The sequence below is a fragment of the Leucoraja erinacea genome, chromosome 23 (assembly GCF_028641065.1).
Source record: "Leucoraja erinacea ecotype New England chromosome 23, Leri_hhj_1, whole genome shotgun sequence".
Classification (NCBI taxonomy): Eukaryota; Metazoa; Chordata; class Chondrichthyes; order Rajiformes; family Rajidae; genus Leucoraja; species Leucoraja erinaceus.
In genome coordinates, this window is record NC_073399.1 from 10,395,347 (window position 1) to 10,422,720 (window position 27,374).

The 27,374-nt window shown below is 43.6% G+C and overlaps 1 protein-coding gene across 1 annotated transcript in view; it reads right to left on the reverse strand.

The window, feature by feature from the left end:
* The window catches only part of rptor (regulatory associated protein of MTOR, complex 1), a 292,378-nt gene extending 266,223 nt beyond the window's left edge, over window positions 1-26,155 (reverse strand). Inside the window, exons 1-2 of the mRNA XM_055653834.1 lie at window positions 25,779-26,155; window positions 6,116-6,218 (exon numbers count right to left, since the gene is read on the reverse strand). Coding sequence (XP_055509809.1) covers window positions 6,116-6,218; window positions 25,779-25,931 — 256 coding nt within the window. The 5' untranslated portion in view covers window positions 25,932-26,155. The remainder of the gene's footprint in view (window positions 1-6,115; window positions 6,219-25,778) is intronic.
* Window positions 26,156-27,374: the final 1,219 nt, after the last annotated feature.

The following is a 27,374-nucleotide window of genomic DNA, read 5'->3' on the forward strand; positions in this document are numbered from 1 at the left end:
GTCATAGAGCACTCTATGCAAGTTACCCTATCCTTTCATAAATTTAAATACTTGTCACATTGGCCCATGATCTGCATATTTATCATTAGAATGTTTTTAATTCTTCCTTTGAAATTCATTTCCCTTTACTGTGCAGCAAAAGCTTCACAAGGCACTCCTGGCTTTATCGTATTCATCATTACCTATGGGTTTCACGTTCTGTAGCTCATAAGACCCAAAATTCCAATTACTTTTTTTTAAAATCGAATAAAAAGATAGTTTTATCAACATGAAATGCTGCCTTTAATGTTTTTTGGCACTAGCTTTAAGTACCTGCACTTTTCCAAACCACAGAGCATAATACCAGAGGATATTAGAATTTTATTTTACGAATAACATTCACAGAATTTCATTGCCATTTTTAATCCGTTCTAATATCCCGTCACTTCTCTTCATTTGCTACATTTTGACGCCATACTCACGATACTAGAGTGTAGAAATGAAATGGAGATGCCGGTACATACCAAAGATAGACACAAAGTGCTGGAGTAACTCAGCAGGTCAGACAGTATTTTGTTTTTCTCCAGAGATGCTGCCTGTCCCGCATTTTGTGTCTATCATGCTACTAGAGCCTGGGTATCTCAATCGTTAGAGCATCACACATTTTCTCTCTATCTAGAATCACCTTCTGACCAGTTTACTAAGCAGCTTAGGAACCCTAGGAAGGACATTCTTGCTATTGAGGGAGTGCAGCGTAGGTTTACACGGTTAATTCCCGGGATGGCGGAACTGGCATATGCTGGGAGAATGGAGCAGCTGGGCTTGTACACTCTGGAGTTTGGAAGGATGAGAGGATATCTCATTGGAACATATAAGATTGTTAAGGGTTTGGACAGGCTAGAGGCAGGAAACATGCTCCCGATGTTGTGCAGTCCAGAACCAGAGGCCACAGTTTAAGAATAAGGAGTAAGCCATTTAGAACGGAGACAAGGAAACACTTTTTCTCACAGAGAGTGGCGAGTCTGGAATTCTCTGCCTCAGAGGGCATTGGAGGCGGGTTCTCTGGATGCTTTCAAGAGAGAGCTAGATAGGGCTCTTAAAAATAGCGGATATGGCCCTTGTGGCTAAAGGGATCAGGGGATATGGAGAGAAGGCAGGTACAGGATACTGAGTTGGATGATCCGCCATGATCATATTGAATGGCGGTGCAGGCTCGAAGGGCCGAATGGCCTACTCCTGCACCTATTTTCTATGTTTCTATATGGGGGAGAAGGCAGGAACAGGGTACTGATTGGGGATGATCAGTCATAATCACATTGAATGGTGGTGCTGGTTCGAAGGGCCGAATGGCCTACTCTGGTACGGTAGGCGGCGCGACTCTCGTCAGCAGCGGCCTCTGCAGCCCGTCTGCGTTTTTATTATTTTTTGTCTATGTTTTTATGAAGTTTTTGTTATTTTTTGTTGGGGTATGTGTGTGTGGGGGGGGTGGGGGTGGGAGGGAGGGGGTAATTTTTAAATCTCTCCCTGCGCGAGAGACCCGACCTTTTCTTTGTCGGGTCTCCGTTGTCGTTGGGGCTGCAACGGGGAGCGGCCTCCAACAGGAAGACCGGGGGCTCTGGTGCCGACTACTCACCTCACCGTCGCGGAGCTGGCCGAGTCCGGAGCGGGTGGAGCGGTGGTGGAGCGCTGCTGCGGCCCGACCTCCGGAGATTCGGAGGCTGCAACTGCGGGTCTGGCGGACGGCGGCACCGGGAGCCCGCGGGTCCCTGGAGGGAGACCGCTTTTCAGGGCTCCCGCAACGGCGACTTCTCCCGCCCGAGTTGCGGGGTCGAAGAGCTCCTGGAGCGGGGCCTTACAGCACCGCCCCGCGCGGCTTGGAATGGCTGCGGGACTCTGCGAGCGCACGCCGGGGGCTCTAACATCAAGAACCCGGTGTGCGACCTTGCATCACCCGGCGTGGCTTTAATGGCCGTGGCACAATCACCATCTGTGAACCCGCCTCCAGCTTTGACTTTGACATCGGGGTGGGGGGGGGAAGTGCAGTGGAGAGATACGTTTTTTTGGCCTTCCATCACAGCAATGTGAAGGATGTTTATATAAATTATGTTGTGTCTTGGGTCTATTTGTTTGTAATGTATGGCTGCAGAAACGGCATTTCGTTTGGACCTCAAGGGGTCCAAATGACAAATAAATTGTATCTTGTATCTTGTCCTGCACCTATTGTCTATTGTCAGCTTCATAACAAAAACAAAAGGATGGATGTGTTCTTCTTCAGACTAGAAGAATCCCAACCCGAAATGTCACTCATCCTTTTTCTCCCGAGGTGCTGTCTGACCCGCTGAGTTACTCCAGCAATTTGTGTGTCTAACCACAGATCAAATATCTCTATTTAAATAACAACCCACTACCAACACCTTCTGACTCTTTCCACCAATCCAATTTTGCATCCAATTAGCTAGCTCACCTTGGATCCTGCGCAATCTACCCTTCCAGACTTATCTACCATGCATGACCTTATCAAAGGCTTCACTAAAGTCAATTTGCCCAAGCCTGAGGACATAGCCTTTCAATTTTATTCACAGCCTTACCTCCCATCCTCCTAAACTTCAGACTCCATAAACATACTGGAAACTTGAAAGAAAACCCACAATAGTTTGGAAAGTACTCAGCATCTAAGAAGTTAATCTTTAATCTTTCAGGTTCAATACTATTCATCAAAATTGGCAGGCACTGACACAAACGGGCACGGCTTGTTATCTGAAATTGTTGGAATCAGTGTTATGCCCCATGGGCTGTAAGTTTTCTCAGACCATGAATAATGTGCCACTTAAACCTTCCGGCCTATTATGCAATGGTTTAAAAGGGATTTCAATCTAAGCACTGAATTTAAGGGAGTGCAGTAGTGACTTTTCCAATAAATTACACTGGCTGCTTTCTCAAAGCAGTGAGAAGTGTAGATAGAGTCAATGGTGGCGTTTCTTTGCAGTGTTGTGAGGTTGCCGAGTAGAGCAGAGGTAGTGATACCTGGAATGATCGATATCATCAGTGCCCTTGCCAATATCAGGAGTGGGATTCCTATGATAACAACCCACGTATGGGTTCCCCTATTTACCTCCCACACCATTATCCCTACTACCATCCTGCAACTTAGAATCTGGCGTTGGCAAAGTAGCACAAAGGGAATGAGACTTGCACACTCTGAACTTTGAAATACTCAGACTGATGTCTGAGAATTGGGAAAAGCTAGGGGTGAATCACTGAAATGGCCCTGGGGCTTGCTCTTGCCAGAGAAGGATCTACTACTAAATACAGGTGTGCCAAGCTTGTAGTGTCATACCCAAGAAAACCTGAGGCTGTAATCGCTACCAAAGGCGACTCAACAAAGTACTGAGTAAAGGGTCTGAATACTTATGTAAATGTGATATTTCAGTTATTTATTTTTAATTACTATGCAAAAGTTTCTAAACACCTGTTTTCACTTTTTTCTATCATGGGTATTGTGTGGAGATTGATGATAAAAAAGAATTTAATCCATTTCAGAATAAGGCAGTAACGTAACAAAATGTAGAAAAAGTCTGAATACTTTCTGAACGTACTGTAAAGTAAAGAGAAAGTATCAAATACAGTAATAAAGATTACAAAGTCTCATTTGAAATGCAGCAGGAAAGCACAACCACACTGAGACAACACAGCTGCAGTCTGTTGAGCTACGAGAAACACTAACATCTCGGATTTCATTTCTGGTAGCTGCCGAGTTAATTAAGCTCGGCTGTGTTGGTGGTGCTAATAATGAATCATTATGGTCTACTTTGAGGAAAACAAGTAAGTTTCTAAAGTGGCTGAGATTCAAGTTATAATCAGAATTCAGAAATCACTGCTGGAAGCATGTGAACCGTGGGGGAAAGACAAAATCTACTATACCTTTGATGCCTGTGGGCAATTAAAACAGACGGGCAGTACTCATGTTCTGGACTCGCTTTAGGAAAACACTACGCTTCAGGAAAGAATCAATAGACAGAATTTGGGAGAACACTAACAATGTTTTTTCTTTTAAAAAATGGCTTCAAGGTGTTTCTGTCCCTCCCTAAATAATAATGTACAATAATATTATTGTACTGAACTTGTTTGTGTGACTGAAAAAAATCAAAACTTTCAGCTGGAATAACACACAAACACACGCACTTTATTTCCTTACCATCTTCAACCGGTTCCTATAGGTATATACAAATAACCTTTTGTTATAAAGGACCATAAGAGTGGCGGGGGAAATGGTGTCTGTTATTGCTAATTGTCCCTTATAACCGAGCTCCAACCACTGTATCTTTGTGAGATGAGTTGCTTTCAAATACAAAGTTCTTATTAACATCTAAAACATTTATTTTTGTCATGGTAAAAATACTATTACATTGTTACATTGTTTAACAGAGTATCAATGCACAAGTGTCGATCCAAGCAGGTTATACCTTTGATGCCTGTGGGCAAAAAAGCGGGCAGAAACTCAGTTCGGGTGCAGGAAAGCATCTATGGAGCGAAGGAAATAGGCGACGTTTCGGGCCGAAACCCTTCTTTTCAGTCTGAAGAAGGGTTTCGGCCCGAAACGTTGCCTATATTTCCTTCGCTCAAATAGATGTTGCTGCACACCACACGAGTTTCTCCAGCTTTTTTGTGTATACATTCTTTGTTACTCTCCAGCATCTGCAGTTCCTTCTTAAACACTGTCGATCCAAGCAATTGCTTGACAATTTCAATAACCTGCCACAGTGCAACTAGTGGCCTGTGTTCTTAAAGAGGCAATGGTGTCTGACTACTTTGGGGGCACTCAGTCTGTTATAACCAAAATCTGTTATAAAGAGGTCAGTAATAACAAGGGAAGACTGTATACATTACTTGTTCAGTTAAATTAATATATACTAAAACATTAAATAAGATGCCATGGAGCAATCCCAAGAAAAAAATCATATTTATTAAAAACAGACTAAATATCCTATTCTTTACATTTTATTTTACTACATTCTCCTATATCCCCTTCCCAGCAATATTCATAAATATGACCATTGTAATTACCACTTATCAACCTACATTTGGAAGTTTGGGAAAGGAACCTGGATTTTGTTTTTCTTTTGAAGGCCTTTCCTCAATAGTACTGCTTGGGCAAGGTACTTTGTCTGTGGTTTGAGGAACCTCCACTAAACTCTTCTTGTACACTATGCTATAGTTGTTTGGTTGAATGTCAAAGGGTAAACTCTTAAATAATTAAATAAGAAAAAAATGTGATAGGCTCAAGGCTGCATCTGAATTCTAAACCAAAAGAGACATATTTTAACACAAGAAATTATACATTTCAACTAGAACATGGGTGCATCAGGCTAGACTCTAAAAGCCAATATATTTTTGCAAAGCAACTTAGTGTTTTGTCTGAACAGTGTGCTGAACTAAATCTGGACAAATCACTAATTGAGTTTTGAAATTCAGTACACCAGGAGATTGTTGGATGTACTGCAATTCATTCATCTGCAAAAATCTGTTTCATGGATTATTATTCCTATAAAACTTTCCACACTTTGAAGTATGTAATTAAGATATCTATTTTACACTTCAATAATGTGATACGCTGCATCACCAGACACAACTTAGCAACTGACAAAAGCAGAAGCTCCTTAATGCTTGTAGGCCAAGGGTGCGTTTTTGTACAAAGGAGTCAGAAAATAGGTTAGTAGCATTTATATATCTTAACTGTTTTAGTTCAGTTCTGTGAAACAGCCTAGAAACAGTCCCTTCAGCCCACTGAGTCCATGCCAACCATCGACCTATTCATACTAGTTCTGTATTATCCCACTTTCACAGCCACTCTCTTCACACCAAGGGCAATTTACAAAAAACAATTAACCTATAAACCCGCATGTCTTCGGAATTAGGGAGGAAATCGGAGGAAACCCAGGCAGTCTCAGGAAGAATGGACAACTCCCAAGGTTCAGATTGAACCTGGGTCTCTGGCACTAAGGCAGTGGTTCCACCGGCTGCGGCACTGTGCCGCCCCAAACTAATTATGCATTTGAAATTATCAAATGGTCAACATTGAGAAATTATTACATTGGTTAAAGTATACATCTTCCAAAGGGTACAAGAAGTTACTCACCTATCCAACATTCCAATCGAGCACAGGGGGTAGTTTTTACCACATCAGGGGGATCTACACCAACATTCAGGCAAAGAACCAAGGCAACACTGACAGTTTTCATCTAAAAAAAACAAATAAACAAATTAATTTGCAAGCTTCCATTGAACCCTTCACTTAAATAAATGATTGCAAGATTTAAAAAGTGTTATTTCTTCTTCAATGTGTGGCAGCCATCTTAAAACATTACATTATTCATTTTTTGGTTTGTGTTAGTTGGGAACAAGTAATGCTGAAATCGTATCTGTGTGGATTTGTACTTTTGACTGATCAAATGCCTCACTATGGAATGGAAATAATCACCAACAATATTCACATCAATCATGTTTAAATACTCTTTGGCTTTAAAAAAAACAACTTGTTACTGGCAAGCTAGCATTTTCTGCCCTTCTCTGATGTGATATTATTAGCTGTGCTAACAATCCAGAATATTCTTTTTAAACAACGGACATAAATTTCATAGAAAATAGAAATGCATTTAACGTTGCAGTTAAACTGGGAAGGGATTCAGTTCCCAAGCAAAAGAAAGTTAAATGCGAATAGACAAGTTACACTATCCATTTATTACAAATATCTAATAACATTGATATTGCATGCTTTTTTCCCCGGCACATGTCGGCACTGGCTTTTGAAATTATAGATTCCTTGAAACTTTTATCTTTCGGGCCATCTTCAACTCATTTCCATAACTATTTTGTTCCTCTCCTCGCCACCACTGTGAATGTTGGTGTCAAGAAATTACTTTTCCACCAATATTCCAACTTAATAGCCAGTCATACATGCACAAAAACATGCAAATATCACCTCCCAACCTATAACAAAATTAGGCACCGACAAAAAATCTTAAATCCCCACTCCGAGATCCTTGCAAAAAACTCAGGTGAGAGGGGAGATATTTAAGAGTGACCTCGGGGGCAACTTTTTTTTTTCCCCACTGAGAGCAAGCCGTATTTGGAATGAGCTGCCAGAGGAAACTATAGAAACAGATACAATAAAAAATTTTAAGACATTTGGACAGAGTTTAGGGGGCTACGAGCTAAATGTAGGCAGACAGGGCTAGCCCAGTCTGCCAACATGGTTGGCAAGGACAAGATAGACCTGTTTCCGTGAAGTATAGCTCTATGACAGCTGTGCTTGCACAACAGATAGAAATGACACTTTGCCAATTAGAGTATTCTGCTTTTTATTATAGCATAGCAGCAATGTTAGCAACCCCAGCATTCACAGAGCATCCCTGGAGACTGCAATTAAACAGAATGCTGGTCCATCTCATAGGACAGTTAAGATTTCAAAACACTGATTTGCCCTCAGCTTTTCCAATAAGGATGCTGGAACAACTCCAAGATGGCCCTCTATTAAAACATCAGCTCACAATCTTAAGATCCAGAAATGGTCAAAAAGCTCAGCGCATTAGTATTGGGTCTGAGGTAAAGAACTGTACAAATTGTTCCACTCCACTGCTGTTTCTGCACAATAACCTGTCTTTATGATCTATTAAACCACCCAGCATTGTGAATACTGTATTAACTATTTTCTCAACTTACCCTGATATGTGTTCACCTCTCCGAGGTCAAATTTCCGCTGCACCATTAGAATAGTATCCTTTATTCCAAGTTGTCATTTTTCATACCAAAATACACCATCTCACATTTCTCTGCACTAAAAATCCCTGCCATGCACCAGCCTATTCCACCAGCCTATTTAACCACTACTACAATTCATCACCATTCCCTCAGTTCAGAATGATGGCACAGTGGTAGAGTTGTCACCTTACAGCGCCAGAGACCTGGGTTCGATCCTGACTACGGGTGCTGTCTGTGCAGCGTTTGTACGTTCGCGCTGTGACTGCGTGGGTTTTCTCACGGTGCTCCGGTTTCTTCCCACATTCGAAACATGTGCAGGTTTGTAGGTTAATTGGCTTCTGTAAATTGTCCCGAGTGTATAGGATAGAACTAGTGTATGGGTGATTGCTGGTCGACATGGACTCGGAGGGCCAAAGGGCCTGTTCACTCGCTGTATCTCTAAACTAAACAATACTGTCGTTTGGTGGCATCTGAAAATCTTGAAATGTTTAGAGAACATTTTTACATTCCAATGTATATTGGCAGCTAAATCTTCTCATACACGATCTTCGACTCGTTGCTTTTAATGTCCACTTTCCTCCGATTCTTTCACAATAAGCCTGGTTCTCGTTGGTATCTGCAACCCAGCCACAATCAACCTTTATTTTCTGCTTTCCCTTCCTCTGTATTTTTTTCCATCATCCAGAGAGCTCTGGATCTATTTGTTCTTTTTTTTTTAAATAAATAAAAGGCCCCTGGTGAATGTGCCTCTGTGCACCTGAACCATCTCTTCCATAAAAAGTCCATACAGTTTTGTCTGTCAATTTTTGGCACCAATTTCCCTGGGGTTAATTCATTCTCACCCCAGTGAAATTGGCCTTTGTCCAATTTTTCTTGCCTTGGATCCTCTTAATTTGCTCTTTAATAAAAAAATCTACAACTGCCTCAAATGTTAAATAGTCAAACAAACAAATAGAAGTATATGGATAGGTGATGTTTCGGGTCAGAGCCCTTCTACAGACCTCTGAAGGGTTCTGACCCGAAACGTCACTTGTCCATGTTCTCCAGGAATGCTGCCTGCCCTGCTGAGTTACTGCAGCATTTTGTGACTATCTTTGGTATAAATCAGCATCTGCAGTTCCTTGTTATTACATTACAAATACAATTACATAGCCTGTCAGCCTCTATAAAGAGAACTTTCATCAAAATTAATTTGCAATTTGTTTTTCAACTAAGTGATTTAAGCACCTTCCTTCTCAAATCCAAAAGGCTACAAAATTATCAGGTCTGCTTTTTAAGTCATTACTCCATCTGCACCAGGAACCAAATAAATCAAAATGTTAATTCCCAATATCTATACGCAGGCCAAAATAAATTCAGAATTCAAAGCATCTCTGATCAAAACATTGTTTGCAGCTTGTTTAAACATAAATCAACTACCAGCATTCAGAGAGCACTCATCCCAAATAATGAATAGCATGCTCGCTCTTTTAGCATCGCTAACTAGAGAAATTGCTGTTAATCTTACTTATGTCACTTTGATGGTGGTTACATTGTTTCAAGCAATTTAATACTCCACTTAACCAAGGTCCTGTCTTTCTTCCAGCTGCCATAGGGTTGCAACCAAACACAATTATACGCATTGGGATATCAGATCAAGTTCAAGGTCATATTTATTGTCACATGCACCAATTGGTACGGTGAAATTTAAGTTACCATACAGCCATACGAATAAAAGGAACACAATACACAATAGAGTTTAACATAAACATCCACCACAGCGGAATCAACGTTTCGCACTGTGATGGAAGGCAATAAAGTTCAGTCATCTTCCTCTTCGTTCACCTGTGGTCGGGACCTTTTGAACCCTCCTCAGGTTCCCACTCTCTCTCCGTCCCTCCCCCACCCTAGTCATTGCACTAGTTTTGCTGTCGTCCTGCTAAGTTTCACTGTTTGTATCACTCGTTGTCACCTTCTCCACAACCAACAATGGACCATTGTGGGCTCCACCTTTCCTTGATCATCATTGCTGGCTTTGATTTGTTCTTTTGCATACCCTTTATTCATTTTTTTCTATGTGCTTTTACATATCTCTGATTTCCCTCTCCCCTGACTCTAAAGAAATGTCTCGGCCCAAAACGTCATCTCCAGAGATGCTGCCTGACCCTCTGAGTTACTCCAGCTTTGTGTCCATCTTTGGTGTAAACCAGTATCTGCAGTTCCTTACTACACAGGAAGGATGTGAGGAAATATTATACAATGGAATTGCTCAGATGGTAACTTTTGTGTGAGGGACTTATGTTAAGTTGAAAGAGGACTTGGGAGCTGGGGTTTTCAGAAATACATGTCTCCACAAAGAAATAAAGTGCAAAGAACACACGCACACACATAGGAGTACAGGTGGTTTATCATAACATGGAAATGTTGATCTGAATAGGCATAGCTTTGTTTGCTTTGAAGCAGCTATAATGCTGTCAGAAGTTGTATTTGGTTTAGTTTGGTGTTTAGAGTTTAGGTTATTGATGAGGTTTCTTCTCAGTACATGGGCATCGTTTGTCCTTTCTTTGTGACACATCTTTAAGCTCGGGTGTGCCATAAAGGGGATTTATGGATGTTTATGTTGGGTCTTAGGCAGCAAGGCTAGATAATAGTCTGTGATCTGGTTTGTGCTGTTTAAATGTATTTATGTTGAGACAAGAGATAAGGCATAGGTGATGGCTGTGTGACCTTTGTACAAGGGTGATTTATTATGTTTATATTAAACTGAGAAAGTAACTCTGTTTTGATAATCTTCCATTTGCTGTGTGGAATGCTATTAGTGAGGAGGCCTTACATTCCTTTCGTCCAGAGATAGAAGGGGGAGGTTGTAATTCAGAATGAAACTAGATCCGAGCTTGGTAAGAAGCAATTATAACTTATCAAGTGTGACAATTAGTGACCTTTGTGTGGTTGGGGATTGTAGAAATAACTTGTCCATACCACTTTGTAAGAATGGGGCAAAACTCATATTTAATCCATAAGTAACTATTTTAATTATGTAGTTGTAGGGACATTATTTGTGAAGTGTATTGTGTTTTAATTAGGATTTTAAGTATTAGACTTTGTTTAAATCTGAAGTTTTAGAAATAACTATTTTCCAAAGTGAAAAAATATGTTTTGTGTGTATGTATTGTGTGATTGCTGTATGATGTGTATTTTATATTCTGAGAGGTGGCCTCTGATAATTAATTTTATATTTCTGTGGTTTTACTTCATTGAAATAAAATTATTTTGAGCAAAGAGGTTAAAGAAAACCACAGAGGGAGCAAGGGTTTTAAAGAGGCCAGAAAAGGGAAAATCAGGTGACTATACGTGTTGTCAATCACTATGAAGGATTTAGTTGATTGGTTAATGCAAATAAGCTAAATGTATGGTAAACCATAATGATTGGTTAATAGTTTGCCACTCCTTCTGTACCATAATTGTCTGATACCTATATAATGTGTTAACTTTGTACCAGTCAGTAGCTCTTTCGACTTGCCCCAGAGTTTCTAGCTCTGTGTTGGAAGGTTTAAAGAATTATCCAGCGCTGTCAGAATAAAGAATTGATTTAAGCAGCAATGGTTTGAATCAAGATTTCTTGAATTGGACTGACAAAATAACTCAGTTTAACAGATGTAGTTGCAAGAGATTCACCAGGATGTTGCCTAGAAGAGGGCTGCAGTTATAAGGAGAAACTGGGTAAGCCATGTTTATTCCCACAAACATTGGAGGCTGAGAGGCGACCTTATAGGGATATATAAAATTATAATCAACATTATAATAGGCATATTTGGAATAGAAAGTCATAATTTCTTTCCTCGGGGCAGGAGAGTCTGGAATTAGAGGGTAGACACAAAATGCTTGAGTAATGCAGCTGGACAGGCAGAATCTCTGGAGAGATGCTGCCTGTCCCGCTGAGTTATTCCAGCATTGTGTCTACCTTCAATTTAAACCAGCATCTGCAATTCTTTCCTACTAGAACTAGAGGGCATAGGTTTAAGGTGGGAGAGAAAAAAAGATTTGAAGGGTCATTATTTCCACACAAAGTGTGGGGAATATCTGGAATTACCTGACAAGAGTGTATTGGAGGCAGATACGATTACAACATTTAAAAAGATTTTGGACAGGTACTGGGATAGGAAAAACAAAGAAGAATACAGGCCTAACATGGGCAAATGGAGGTGAACATAGCGGTCGGCATCAGGGTCGGATTTAGATGAAGAGAGGCCCTAAGCTGTTCCACTTGTGAGGCCCCTTCCACGTTGGTTTTCAGCGCTGGCGGCGAGGCCATGGCGGCCAAATCTCCCACAATTCAAAGCGAGGGAGAAAGTGCCCAGCGCCGACCAGTTGCAGTGCGCATGCGCAGGGCGGCCGATGATGTGCTGGCCGTGGTTGTGCACATGTGCAGGGGGGAGGACGTGCAGGCCGCAGCAATGCGCATGTGCAAGGCGGCCTGCCGTGCCGGCGGGTGAGGAGCGAGCGGAGCCCGGCGGCCCGGACACGGATAGCGGGGGGGAGAGAGAGAGAGATATAGAGGGGGGGCCCCGCCCAGAGTTGAACGGTAGGCGTCCTGCCTTGGCCGGAGGCCCCTCGAGGCCCTAAGCTTAAGCTTGTCTAGCTTATAGGTAAATCCGGCCCTGGTCGGCATGGATGAGGTGGGCCAATTGAGCTGGATTTTCGGCTGTATATTTCTATGATTCTATGATCAAGCTTTGTAATTAGATATTTATTCTGCCTTACAAAAAAAAAAAAAATCGAAGCTATAATAAATCAGTTCTGCAGAAATTTCTATCCATCCATGCACCCATCAATAGAAGTCCTCCAAGTCTCATTATCTCAGACATAACCTCTACAGACATTTACATGGGGCAGGTAATTCGCCATTGATAGGTCTGCCACTGTTAACCCGCACAAGTCTACCCAATGGACAGAACAAAGAATCATTTCTGGATGAATTCCATGGTCAAAATAAAAAGAGTAAACTGCAATGTGGTTTAAATTCATAAATGAACTGCCCATGTCAACGAAGATGTTTGAATACAAAATGAATCGAAAGTAATTTTATTTAAAAATGACAAACCCAACTCGTCCTGGCACCTGTGGTAATGCACTCCACGAGAGCTCCAATTAGGAATCCACACAACTGCAAAGCAGCCTGGCAATGAATAATTCATAGAAATATGAATTTCTCTACCCACTGAATACATCTGATTTTATAGAGGCCAGAAATTGAACTTCTACACACTCTTGCTTCGTATTAAAGAATGTAAAACTTGTTGCTTTTTTTTTTTTAAGTTTAAGCGATTGAAACAATGGTTTCAGAAGCAATTGCAATATTTGCTACTGTACTGGGTTACATAGAGCAGAAAAACAATCATAGCTTTAATCTCCAGTGTGGGGGTAATTGATAAATAGGTAACATGTTTTGTATGCTGAGCTCAGCAAGGATAATGCCAGGCTGCCTTCCTGCATTTGACCACTGCCCAAGTCATCTCAGCTGATAAAGGCCCTGTCCCATTTTCCCGAGTTGCTCACAAACTCTTCTGAGTTTTCCCCTTGATTTGAACTCGGGGAATGTCAGGTAATATCGGTAGCGGTCGGAGTCCGTCGATGCTTCGCAGCGTCTCGTAATGCCAGCCGTAGGAACTCGGGGCATCAGGTAAGTCGGGACGTTTTTTCAACACGTTGAAAAATGTCCACAAGTTTTTTAAAAAAAAGCCCCGAATACCTACGAACGGCTATTACCGTAATTCTCCGAGTTCGAATCAAGGGGAAACCTCGGGAGAGTTAGTGAGTAACTCGGGAAAGTGGGACAGGTCCTTAAAAATCCTCACCGTTGTAAATGAAGAGCCCTTAAAGGCTGTCACAGTCAACAACTTCAGTCCAGTTTCAAAGCTGAACAGTAGCAAATCAGATGAAGTACAGGTGCACAACCTTTTATCCGAAAGCCTTGGGACCAGACACTTTTCGTAATTCAGAATTTTTCGGCTTTCAGAATGGAAGATTTTTAGCGTAGTGGTAGAGTGCTCGGCTCATATCCGCAAGGTCGCGAGTTTGCGCCTCGATCCCGGCAGTTACTCAATCGCGAGTTTGAGTCTTCAATGTAGTTTTTTCTTGCAGAATAGGAGAGAATAGGGAGGGTTAGGCTGGGATCATTCTCTGCGAGATGATCTTAGTGCGGGAGACAAGTGTAGGAGAGGTGTACTGACTGTGTGGGCAGAACTTTGGAAGTGATTGCCCACCATTCTCAAAAGCCGCTGTGTCTCCCTGTCCCTCCAACTCCAGAGGAATCCACTCCCCGATGGGCCGCTACGGCGACAAGTGGCAGTTCGCCCACAGCCCGAGCTGCGCCCCCTCATCCGCAACCCGGGTTCCTCTGGAGTTGGAGCGGGGCTGGGCTAGAGTTGTTGCTGGCTGTGAGTCTCTGGGATCTCCGTGCTTGCAGTGGGCCTGGGGGTCGGTGTCCCGATGAGGGGGCGCAACTCGGGCTGTGGGCGAACTGCCACTTGTCGCTGTAGCGGCCCATCGGGGAGCGGCTTCTGGTGGTCCTGACGTCTCTCAGCTCCTGTCCAGGGGGATGGCCGGAGACGTCAGGACCAACAAGAACCCGCTCCCCGATGCGCCGCTACAGCGACAAGTGGCAGTTCGCCCACAACTCGAGCTGCGCCCCCTCATCCGCAACCCGTGTTCCTCTGGAGTTGGAGCGGGGCTGGGCTAGAGTTGCTGCTGGCTGTGAGTCTCTGGGATATCCGTGCTTGCAGTCGGTGTCCCGTTGGTCCTGACGTCTCCGGTCATCCCCTAGAATGGAGCTGAGACTGGGAACTGTACCGCCCTTGCCCCCTCCCTCTGCAACTGCAAACAACCCCACAGTTCCCAGTCTCAGCTCCTGTACAGGGGGGTGGCCGGAGACGTCACAGCCCGAGCTGCGCCCCCTCATCCGCAACCCCAAGACCAAGACGTACTTTTGCACACCATTAGCTTCTGTCCCTACGGGGAGCGTGTTCCTCTGTAGTTGGAGCGGGGCTGGGCTGCTGCTGGCTGTGGGTCTCTGGGATCTCCGTGCTTGCAGTGGGCCTGGGGGTCGGTGTCCCGTTGGTCCTGACGTCTCCGGTGACTGGCACTGGCTCCGACGTGAAGACAGTGCAAAGCTCCCGCGCCGGTGCAATGGGCGGGGAGCTGGAGAGGGGAGGGAAGGGGTCACACACATGGCCGGGAAGCAGAGGGGTGTAGGTGGGGTGAAACTGAAGGGAGCGACAATTTGCTGCTGCCTACCCGCTGAGTTTAAAAGTTCCCACGCAAGACTCACGATACACTGTGTATCGTGTCTACCGTGGGAACATTTTTAACTCAGCGGGCAGGCAGCAGCATATTGTCAATTATTAACCCTCCCACGCAATATACCCTCACCTTCTCTTTTATGAATGGGGATTTAATTCCCCTTTCTTCGAGGACCGACCGGAGGTTCCGCTGTCACCTCTGCGGGCCGCCCTCGGTGAACGTCTTCAAGGACCTTTTTTCAAGGACCGAAAAAATGTCCGCTATTCAGAGCTTTTCGTTATTTGGAACTTCGGATAAAAGGTTGTGCACCTGTATAACGGGGTACAATTATTGTAGCCTGTCTGGAGAAAAGGAATAGGTGACATTTCAGATCGAGAGCCTTCTCCAGACTGAGAGTTAGGGGACCTTTCCATGATCATTGTTGCTGGCTTTGATTTGAAGGGTCTCAAACCAAAATGTCACCTATTCCTTTTCTCCAGAGATGCTGCCTGACCACTGAATTACTCCAGCATTTTGTGTCTATCTTCGGTGTAAACTAGCATCTTCAGTTCCTTCCTACACAAATTATTGTCGCCTTTATGTGATTGAATTTTGAAGAATCAAAATGTGTCATGTAAATACCAAATTTTTTAGTGTGTTCACTTAGACAAATGGTTGACAAAAAACAACCATTTTTGTCAACATTTAAAATGATTGTGAACTTCATTATTCCAAGTGCTCACAAAATCTATATAACTAAAAGTCTCATCTTGACCACTTCCAGTCCACGCTGTATATTGATTTTTAGAAAAACGCTACCATATATTGCTATGATTTTTGGCCATCTTACTCAGTCGGGGCCGGACTATAAAACACGGATGCCTGGACGTGAGTCACTCTGGAAGATCATGAGGTAGAGTCCACAACTGATTTTAAGCTGTAAATCAACTGAACTGCGAGTCTGCAATGTACTTGTAATAAATTATTTGTTAGCCCTTAATGACAATGTAATGAGTTATTTTGCAATTTGGTGGCCTGCACTCTGCTTGAAATGCTACAAAACCGAATTTGGTGGCCTGCACTCTGCTTGAAATGGAATTACAAGGAATAGCTGTGAGTGAACTGCCTGCTCACCAGCCCTGAGTGACTGACCTGCCAGCCCACCAGCCCCGAGTGAGTGAGCTACCAGCCCACCAGGCCCGAGTGACTGAGCTGCCAGCCTACCAGGCCTGAGCTGCCAGCCCAAGAATCAATTCAACCCACAATGTCCATAAGAGCCTTCTGGAAACCAGTCCCTTCGGCCCACAACATCCATACTTGCACTCAAGACCCCCCCCCCCCTCTCCCCCCCCACACTGGCTACCAATATTGGAATTGGTGGAATATTGCGTTGGGAGACCAGCCCACCTGTGTGAACATGGGACGCAACGGGTCCCACTTAGTCTAGTTAGGTTATAAAGATGTACTGGAACTTATTTTTTCCAGAAATTACAATGTTTATTAAAACAAAATTATTTCACAGTATAAATGTGTTATATCCAAAAGTTGTGTGCATGAGCATCTAAGATTTTCAGAGCTGTCAATGTAAAGAAAAAAAATCATCCAAGCAGTCAGCAGTTTTTTTAGGGAACACACAAGTATTGCAAACAAATAGAATTGTGACATTTGCAATGCTGACTGTGGGTTTTTTTTATTAGGGGAAGGATAAACTACTTTTTCCAGTTGATTTAACAGTATGCATTAGATTCTGTTAATTTAAATCTGAACCCAATGGCATTCTCCATTCCAATGTCAAATCTCAAAATGTGCCCATATCAAACCAGCAAAGTGCAAGCTTCTGCAACTTTCAACAGGAAACCAATTTTCTTTCCCGAGTTTACATTACAGGCACAAATGCTACAAAGCACTGATGTAGAAATATGTCAGGTGATTCAACTCTAAAGCCTTTCAACCACCAGAAATCTCAATATGTGTAATGCTAACATTTGCCAGAGTCCAAAGGACCAATACTCAATTCCAATCATAAAGGAACATGTTCTGGTGACTTATTGAATTAAAAAAACAGCCACAATCAAGTCGCGTGAGCCAATTGTTATATGCACAATCCCCTGATACACGTATATTAAATGTGAGGCGTAGATAGGGCAAACAGACAGAAACCTTTTCACAAGGTGGAAATATCATGGATGAGAAGGTATAGCTTTAAAGGTCAGGAGGGGCATAGGGCAGGAAGATGTACAGGGCAAGTCTTTTTTACACACAAGTGGTGGATGCCTGGAAAACACTTCCAGGGGTAGTGATGGAGGCAGATATGATAGTGGTATTTAAAAGGCTTTTAGACAGGCACATGCATGCTAAGTGATGTGGATCATCTGCAGGAAGAGGAGATTAGTGTAATATGGGCGAAAGAGCCAATTCCTATGCCATACTCTTCTGTATTTTATTGCATACAACAGAATAAAATCTCAAAATTATACTCAAGAACTGAGTTATTTGAACATTTTTTCAAGGTTATGACGGTTGTATTTTACATGCCAGACTTTGCACGGGTCTGCTATTTAATGATAGATGTTAATGCCACCCTACCATCTATGCGAGATGATAGATAAAGCACCATCAATCACTGAAGGTAAAGCATTGAGATGAATAGTATTGGGATTTACAAAATCCAGAAATAATTTATTGCACTCGGGACTATTGCTTAATAGATTCATTAATCCTGACTGCAGAAAATACTCAGGGGGAAAAAATGCGCTTCCTTGGACATAAACAGTGACCGACATAAACAGGACACAAAGTGCTGGAGTAACTCAGCGGGTCAGGCAGCATCCCTGGACCACCCTCCCCGCGATGTCAGCTATCCATGTTCTCAGAGCCATGCTGCCTGGCCCGTTGAGTTACTCCAACTTTCCATCTGTTTGTATACACCTGAAATTGCAATTACTTGTTTCTATCAATTCATAAATACGGTGTTTGTTCCTCCACTATTATTCTGTGACAATTTTGGAATCAATTTACAATTGCTTCTAAATGACAATCTCATATCCGCTGCACCATCAGAGTTATGAGAACGTTAGAAGTATGTATCACACTGAGGACAAAAGAGTTAAGTGCCAATGGAAGATCCACAGAAAACCTTTATATTTTCATTCACAACCGATACCATCAGCAATGCCTTCTAATGGTCCAGTGATTAAGTTGAAGCCAAAACAAGGATTCAAATTTGTTCCTGAAATCAGTTATTGATCTGACATGCAGGTAGTCAGCTGTTAGTTCTGCAGAAGAGCTGAGCGCTGGAAATATTTGATGCAGAGCAAAAAAAAAAAAAGGGTATGTGGTCTAACTGCTGATAGTAACTGTTTTAAACAAGCTTTTGTATATCCACTCAGACTGACTATACCTTCAAATACATGACAGCATTGATTGCATCAGTTAATCCACATTCCATATACTGATGGTTACAAAGATATATCAAAGTATTAGTCCTTGTGTATTCATTACATTTGGTCACACAAACTGTCACGCCAGCATCAGATCGACAAATTAGTTGCCTGGACTTAGCAGATAGATTGCATTTTAATAAACAACAGGTTAAACAAGGTCAAAAGGTGCCTTATTACAAGCAAGAATCAGCAGTTAAATGACTAGCAATGAAGAGAAAATAATTGTTTTAGTGATTCACTGATTCTAGGAGAAAATATTATTACCCCCCCTCCCCCCGGAGTATGCTGGAGTAACAGCGGGCCAGGCAGCACCTCCGGAAAACACAGATGGGTCAGGACCCTTCTTTAGACTAGTCCGTTGTGCATTAGCCCCAATTCTGCCCTTGTGCTAGAAAGTGTCTGTCAACTCCAAAGGAAAAACACCTGATCAGATTAGCCACGTCAAACTCATTGTCACAAGCACAAGTACGGTGAGGTACAAGCACAATAAAAACATCTTGCTTGTAGCCGCATCACAGGCACATACACACAGAAACAGTTGTCAATGTTTAGTTTAGTTTATCCCGGCAGATACAGCGCGGAAACAGGCCCTTTGGCCCACTGAGTCCACACCGACCAGAGATCCCCGCACATTAACACTGTCCTATACACACACTAGGAACTTATACCAAGCCAATTAACCTACAAACCTCTACGTCATTGGAGTGTGGGAGGAAACCGAAGATCTCGGAGAAAACTCAAGCGTTGACGGGAACAATGCACAAACTCCGAACAGACTGCACCCATGGTCGGGATCAAACCCGGGTCCCCTGGTGCCGCAAGCGCTGTAAGGCAGCAACTCTGCCACTGCGCCACCGTGCTGCCCTCAATAACACCCTAATTTCCTCTGATATTATCTTGATGCAAGCGTAAGTAATAAAGACAATCCCAAATATGTTGGGACACGTAGTCTACATATCTCAGTGCTTGCATCCTAAAACATTGAACATAAGGAATGCTAGAGCACTTGATTCTGGAGCTCAGGGTTGCTCTGGAATAGATAATAACAAGATTTATAAAATGCCTTTGCAGTTGATTAAGACGCAACCTTAACTATTTGCCAATCCCTGCTTTAGTTCATCCCAGACAACTGCTTGGAAGCAGAATCGCATGGCAATCCCACGTGATTTCCCTCACTTTGGGAAATCCGACCATTCAGCAGTGCTGCTTCTTCCTGTATACAGGCAGCAACTGATGAGAGCACCGTCAGAGGCGAGGTCTGCACGGAGCTGGTCTAGGGAGGCAGAGGAACAACTACAGGATTGCTTGGAGTCTGTAGACTGGGTAATGATCAAGGACTCGGCAAAGGACCCAAATGAATTCACCACACTAGTCACAGACTTCATAAGGAAATGTGTGGAGGACTGTGTTCCAACAAAAACCTTCCGAGTGTTTCTTAACCAGAGGCCTTGGATGAACCATGAGATACGCATTCTGCTTAAGACCAGATCCCGGGCATTCAGGTCTGGTGACCCAGAGTTCTATAAGAAGTCCAGATATGACCTTGACAAGGCCATCAAAAAGGCGAAAAGGGACCTGCTCTAAGCTGGAGGATGATGCGGATGTCAGACAACCGTGGCAGGGCTTGAATGTCATCACCTTCTACAAGGCGAAATCAGGAGTATAGAAGTATAGAAGTGAGATCGACCGATTGACTAAATGATGCCAGCACAACAACCTGGCTCCCAACATCAGTAAAAACAAGGAACTGATTGTGTACTTTGGAAGGGGAAGGATGAGGACCCACAATCCTGTTTATATCAATGGGACAATGGTGGAGATGGTCAACTTCAAATTCCTGGGCATGCATATTTCCGAAGATCTTTCCTGGACCCAGCACACTGATGCAATTATAAAGAAGCGTCTCTACTTCCTGAGAAGTTTACAGAGATTCGGTATGTCAAAGAGGATTCTCTTGAACTTCTACAGGTGCACAGTAGAGAGCATTCGGACTGGTTGCATCGTGACCTTGTTGGGGGCAGAGCCTGTGGACTCATCATCGTGGAGCCGGCTGACTTCGGAGGCTGTGGCGGCGCTGTGGCTGCGACCCGACTTTGGAATCTTCGGCTGCGGGCCCTGTGGACGGTAACAGAGAGCTCGCATGTCCCTGGTTGGTGATCGATTTTCGGGAGCTCCCGCAGCAGCAGCTTCGTCCGCCCTGAGTCGCGGAGTTTGAATCGGCCCGTTCGTGGAGCTAAAAATCGCCCGGCGGGGGCTTCAACATCGAGAGCCTTGATCTCCTTGATGCAGCGGGAGAACAAGCAAGGAAGAGATAAGACTTTTTGCCTTCCATCACAGTGAGGTGGTGTCTAGAGATTCACTGTGATGGATGTTTGTGTTAAATTGTGTTAATTGTGTGTTTTGTTGCTTTTTTTTGTCATGACTGCATGGTATAAAATTTCATTCAAAGTTGTTTGAATGACAATAAATGAAATTCAATTCAATTCTTGGCAAACTGTAACCTGACCATCCTATTTCTTGCAGCTAACCAATGGTTTGGATCATGCAGTGTTGCCTTTGTATTTCTTTGGTATTTTATATAACTTTGGTCCTCATGTTGATAAACAGCAATAAAAGTTTCCAAAGGTGATGGAAAGACTGGAGGAAAGGCTCAGTGCTGAGAGCTCTCTTATACCTGCATTAAGGAGGCAATTAAACCCATCTGAGCAATTACAAACACCTGTGAAGCCATGTGTTCCAAACATTATGGTGCCCTGAAATGGGGGGAGGACGGACCTATGTATAAACACAGCTGTAATTTCTACATGGTGAAACCAAAATGTATAAAAATGGCCTTTAATAAAATCTGACAATGTGCACTTCAACCACATGTGATTTTTTCTATTACAAATCTCAAATTGTGGAGTACAGAGGCAAATAAATAAATGATGGGTCTTTGTCCCAAACATCATAGAGGGCACTGTAACACTTGTCCCTATACCTTATCCTTTACATCCACCCAGGGACTCCAGCAGTCCTTCCAGTTGAGACAGAGGTTCACGTGCACCTCCTCTAACTTCATCAACTGCATTCGGTGTTCCTGTTGTGGCTTCTTTTACATCGGTGAGACCAAGCATAAACTCAGTGATCGTTTCATTGAGCCTCCTGGGCCTCCTCCATCACCAGAGTGAGGCCACATGCAAACAGGAGGAACTGCACCTCATATTCCAATAACAAGAAACTGCAGATCCTTGTTTATACCAATCTCATATTTTGCTTACGTCCTAGCTTAGTGAAAATGGTCATCCTTGATTGTGACATCCCTCTCCTCGCCAGTCCACCTTTGTGCCCAGAGGGGGGTGCCTCCCGCAGCCCACATAGAGGGCGCTGTGGGCACTTGACCCTGTACCCCTTACGTCCACCCAGACTCCAGCAACTCCTTCCCGACAGAGGTTCACGTGCACCTCCTCAACTTCATCACCGGCTTCGTTGTTCCGTTGAGGCTTCTCTGGTCTCGGTGGGACGAACAGGGATCGTTTCATTGCGGCCTCCTGCCTCCATCACCCTAGGCCCCCCCCCCCCCCCCACAGTCCACCAGGTTTGGCGTTTGGCCGCGGCGAAAGAGCACCAAGATCACTTCCCAATATCAAAATCAAATCATTCTCACAAGACCATCACTGGGCCACGTCAAAACAAATTGCTCGTCACCAGATCCAACCCTTCTTCAGACTTTTTGCATTTATATTTCCAAGTTTCAAAACCTAACAATGCAGATTTTTCAATGTACTGTATACCCAAGTCCAACCTTGGCATTGCATTCAATTCCATGTTCTGTGTACAACATAACTTGTGATGCACCCCAATATTTTCTGGCGAAATTGTAAAAATCACTGGAGTCATGCCCAATTTCCTTAAGAGAGGAGAACCAAGGAATTGCAGACACTGGTTTACAAAAAGTAAACAAAGTGCTGAAATAACTCAGTAGGTTAGACGGCATCTCTGGATAACATGGATAGGTGATGTTTCAGGTCAGGGTACCAATTTAGTTAATGGTACACAAAAAAGCTGGAGAAACTCAGCGGGTGCAGCAGCATCTATGGAGCGAAGGAAATAGGCAAAGTTTCGGGCCGAAACCCTTCTTCAGACTTTTTGCATCTATATTTCCAATTTAGTTAGCCCACTGAGCAAGTAGTGGCATTGATGTGCTTTCTTCCATAGCTATGTGGTTGTGGTAAATTGTTAGCGGTATTTATGCCGAGGAACTTGAAGCTAGCTCTAGACCATCTCCATTTCAGCACCATGGATGCAGACTGGGCCGTGTCCTCCACCCTGCTTCTTCAGTCAATGAACGGCTTCTTTATTTTTACTGACCTTGAGGGAGAGGAAGTTGGCTTGACACCATGTTACTAAGCACTATCTCCTCCCTGTGCACCATCTCATCATTGTTAATGATAAACATTGTCTATGTTTATATGTAGTTTTTTTTTTTTTTTTGGGGTGTGTGTGTGTGGGGGGTGGGGGTGGGGTGGGAGGGAGGGGGAAACTTTTAAATCTCTCCCTGCACGGGAGACCCGACCTTTTCTTGTCGGGTCTCCGTTGTCGTTGGGGCTGCAATGAGGAGCGGCCTCCAACAGAAGAGGACCGGGGACTCTGGTGCTGACTCACCTCACCGTCGCGGAGCTGGCCGAGTCCAGAGCGGGTGGAGTGGTGGTGGAGCGCTGCTGCTGCTGCTGATTCGGAGGCTGCAACTGCGGTCTGGCGGATGGTGGCACCGGGAGCCCGCGGGTCCCTGGAGGGAGACCGCTTTTCAGGGCTCCTGCAACGGCGACTTCTCCGCCCGAGTTGCGGGGTTGAAGAGCTCCTGGAGCGGGGCCTAACATCACCGCCCTGCGCGGCTTGGAATGGCCGCAGGACTCTGCGAGCGCACGCCGGGGGCTCCAACACCAAGACCCGGTGTGCGACCTCGCACCACCCGGCGTGGCTTTAATGGCCGCGGGACAATTGCCATCACCAGCCGGGGGCTTTGGCTTTGACATCGGTGGGGGGAGAGTGCAGTGGAGAGATAATCTTGTTTTGGCCTTCCATCACAGCAATGTGGTGGATGTTTATGTAAAATGTAAATGATGTTGTGTCTGGGGTCTATTTGTTTGTAATGTATGGTTGCAGAAACGGCATTTCGTTTGGACCTCAAGGGGTCCAAATGACAATTAAATTGACTCTTGACTCTTGATACAGTGCACTGTAGTGACAGCATCTGCAAACTTCTAAATGGAGTTAGAGCAGAATTTTGCTGCACAGTTGTGAGTATATTGCGAGTATAGCACAGGGTTGAGTACACAAATGGTGTTGAGATTTACTGTGGAGGATGTTTTGTCACCTATCCTTACTGATTGCAGTCTAGATCTCAAGGATCCTGTTGCAGAGGGGAGAGCCGAGTCCTAGGTCCAGGAGTTTGGAAATTAGTTTGGCACACTGTTTGCATTTGACTACAAACTACTAGAAATTGCAAATAAAACTTGAAATCCTGACAATATGTAGAGTTAGCTCTGTTTAAGAATCATAAGTAATGTTAATATTTCTCCCTTGTCAGATTTCTACAACTCAATTTCTTAATCAAGCTCGAATAGTGGTAACTAGACACAATATCCTGGAGTAACTCAGTGGGTCAGACTGGATCAGCATCTCTGGAGAGAAGGAATAGGTGACGTTTCAGGTCTCTCCAGAGATGCTGTCTGACCCTCTGAGTTACTGCAACTTTTTGCATCTATATTCGGTTTAAACCAGCATCTGCAGTTCCTTCTTACACAAATGCTGGTAAATCATTCTCTAAATAACATTTCACACTTAACAATAAAAATATAACTATATCAAATTACTGCATATTTTGGACAATCTATTCTCCACTAGGAGATACAGCATGGAAACAGGCATTTCAGCCCATTGGGTCCTCAACAATCATCTAGCACCTATTTACACTAAATCAATATTGAGTTACCACACTTCGGAAACTATTCAAAAAATGTAATTGATTCACATTTAATCATTAGTAGACAGGAACTTTCTTAGAACTTATAATCAGCCGAGTATATAATTCTGATAAAGACAGCAATGCCCCATTTATAGGAAAAAATGAAAAATAGGTGCAGGAGTAGGCCATTCGGCCCTGAACCAGCTGATCATCTAAAATCAGTACTCCGTTCCTGCTTTTTGCTCATATGCCTCAATTCCAGTAGCTTAAAGAGCTAAATAAGATCCAGTGAATTGGCCTCCACTATCTTCTGTGGCTGAGAATTCCACAGATTCATAACTCTCTGGATGAAAGGGTTATTCCTCATCTCAGTCAGAAATGGCCTACACCTTATTCTTAAACTGTGACCCCTGGTTCTGGATTCCCCCAACATCAGGAACATTTTTCCTGAATCTAGCCTGTCAAATCCTTTAAGAATTGCATGTTTCTGTAAGATCCACTCTCATCCTTCTAAATTCCAGCGAATACAAGCCCAGGTGACTCATTCTTCCATATTTTGATTACTGAATTGTTAAAATTCAAATGAAACTATAGGCTTAGCACAACCCAATTTAATCACAGCAAAACAATGTTACAACCAATGTTCAAAACACAAAAGGTTTAGGTCTAATCTTAAAGCTACTCTACCAATATTTGCAAGCAAGTCTGATAACACAAAGCTGTTTTATTGAGTCAACGGTGGAGAAGAATAAAACAAAATCATTATGAGTTGGAAGGAACTGCAGATGCTGGTTTACACCAAAGAGAGACACAAAATAATGGAGTAACTCAGTGGGACAGGCAGCATCTTTGGAGAGAAGGAATGGGTGACATTTCAGGTGGAGACACTTCTTCAGTTTTGTTTTAAATGTGTACCTGTGTATAATACTGTACTGTAAGAGCTGAACCCACGTGGATTGGGTTGGGAAGTTTTATGCTGCACTCACAAAGTTTGGGGGTCGATCAGCTAGCCAGCCCCAAATTCTGTCAGGACAGGGTGAGTGAGTGTGGCTGCAAACTCAAACAGGTCAGGTGGGCCGCAGCCATCTGCTCTTACCCACAGGATCAAATGGGAACGAATCAATGTCGGAATGCAACCAAACTCACTCTGTTCTGAGAGTTTGGGGTTGGCTAACCGACCCCAAACTTTGTGTGTTCAGCATAAAACTTCCCAAGCCTATCCGCATGTGTTCAGCTTTTGCGGTCGAACATAAAGCACAGGTACACATTTGAAACAAAACTGAAGAAAGGTCTCGACCCGAAAGGTCACCTATTCCTTCTCTCCGGAGATGCTGCCTGTCCCGTTAGTTACTCCAGCATTTTGTGTCTATCTTCGAATCAATGTCGGAATTTACCCGGTCTTTCATTCGCCAGCTCTGCGTGACCGCCTTGGAGCCCTCGATTTTCTCCGAGTGCCGCTTCTTCATGAAAGCCACGAGCAGGTTCCAGTCGGTCATGTCGCCCTGGTCTTCCTCCAGCAGTTCCTCCAGGAGGCTGACGCCGGCCATGCTGCGGCCCCCGCCGACCCCTCTCAGCGCCGCAGCCCCCCCGGGGGGAGGGGGGGGAGAGGAGAGACCGCTGCGGGTGTAGATGGGGCAAAGGAGGGCGGGGAAAACCTCTTTATTTCAGCCGCGAAGGGCAAGGTTAAGAGCCGCTGCTCCCCGGCTCCCGGCCGCTCATCGCACCCTGACGGACGACGCCATCTTGAGCCGGACCAACAGCCACCGCGTCCCGACCGACGGCAGCGCGCGCGGGTCAATTCCGCGACCGCCTCGCCTCCAGCGCCAGCAAAACCCTACCCAAGGCAACGGGGACAGGCACCAATAACACTCGAATAAAACTAACTCAGCCGGACAGGCAGCATCTCTGGAGAGAAGGAATGGATGAAGAGACCCTTCTTCAGACTGAGAACCAGAGGAGAGGTATGAAAAGGGTTCAGAACAAGTCACCCCGACAACCTTGACATCCAGGCCTTGAATGCACTTCAATCGCCCTTCTCCTATCTATGATACATCTATAGTAATATAACATACAGCCAGAATATAATAATATGAACGAGAAAAAACATCGTGAAATTCTGGCACATTCATCAGTTTTCCTCTTTCTTTAAAGATATATCTATAGTAATATAACATACAGCCAGAATATAATAATATGAACGAGAAAAAACATCTAGTGAAATTCTGGCACATTCATCAGTATTCCTCTTTAAAGAATTTCACTAGGTGTTTTTTTCTCGTTAATATTATTATATTCTGGCTCTATGTTATATTACTATAGATGTATCTTTAAAGAAAGAGGAAAACTGATGAATGTGCCAGAATTTCACTAGATGTTTTTTCTCGTTAATATTATTATTTACAGTAATATTAACACTCTTGACTTGAATATTCAAAGGTCGTGTCTTAAGCACATGTACACACACATACTTTATATGAGGTCAATGAAGGTTAAGTGTTGCATCTGACAGGGAACTAGTAAAATAAGGAGCATCTTGTTTTTTTGCACCACCCCTCCACAACTGGCAACTTGAACCAATAAAAGGACCCAGGGTGCTGGAGTTTGTTTGAAATGTATTTCTTTTCTAAATCTTGTCAATAACTGGCACCCAGTACAGTATAGAAACAAGGAATTGCAGATAGACACAAAATGCTGGGTCAACTCAGCTGGTCAGATAACATCTCTCGGGAAAAGGAATAGGTGATGTTTCGGGTCAAAACCCTTCTTCAAAGTAGGCATACCTTGAGGAGATTTTGCAGTAGAGCAGACACAATGTGTAGGATGCTGGTTTACACAAAAGGAAACACAGTGCTGGAATAACTCGGGTGGCATCTCTGGAGATCATGGGTAGGTGACGTTTCATGTTGGAACACTTCTTCAGACTTGAACGAGTTTATTTATCTATTGAACCAATGAAGTACCATGATTGAACTTACAAAAGTGTCCGTGAC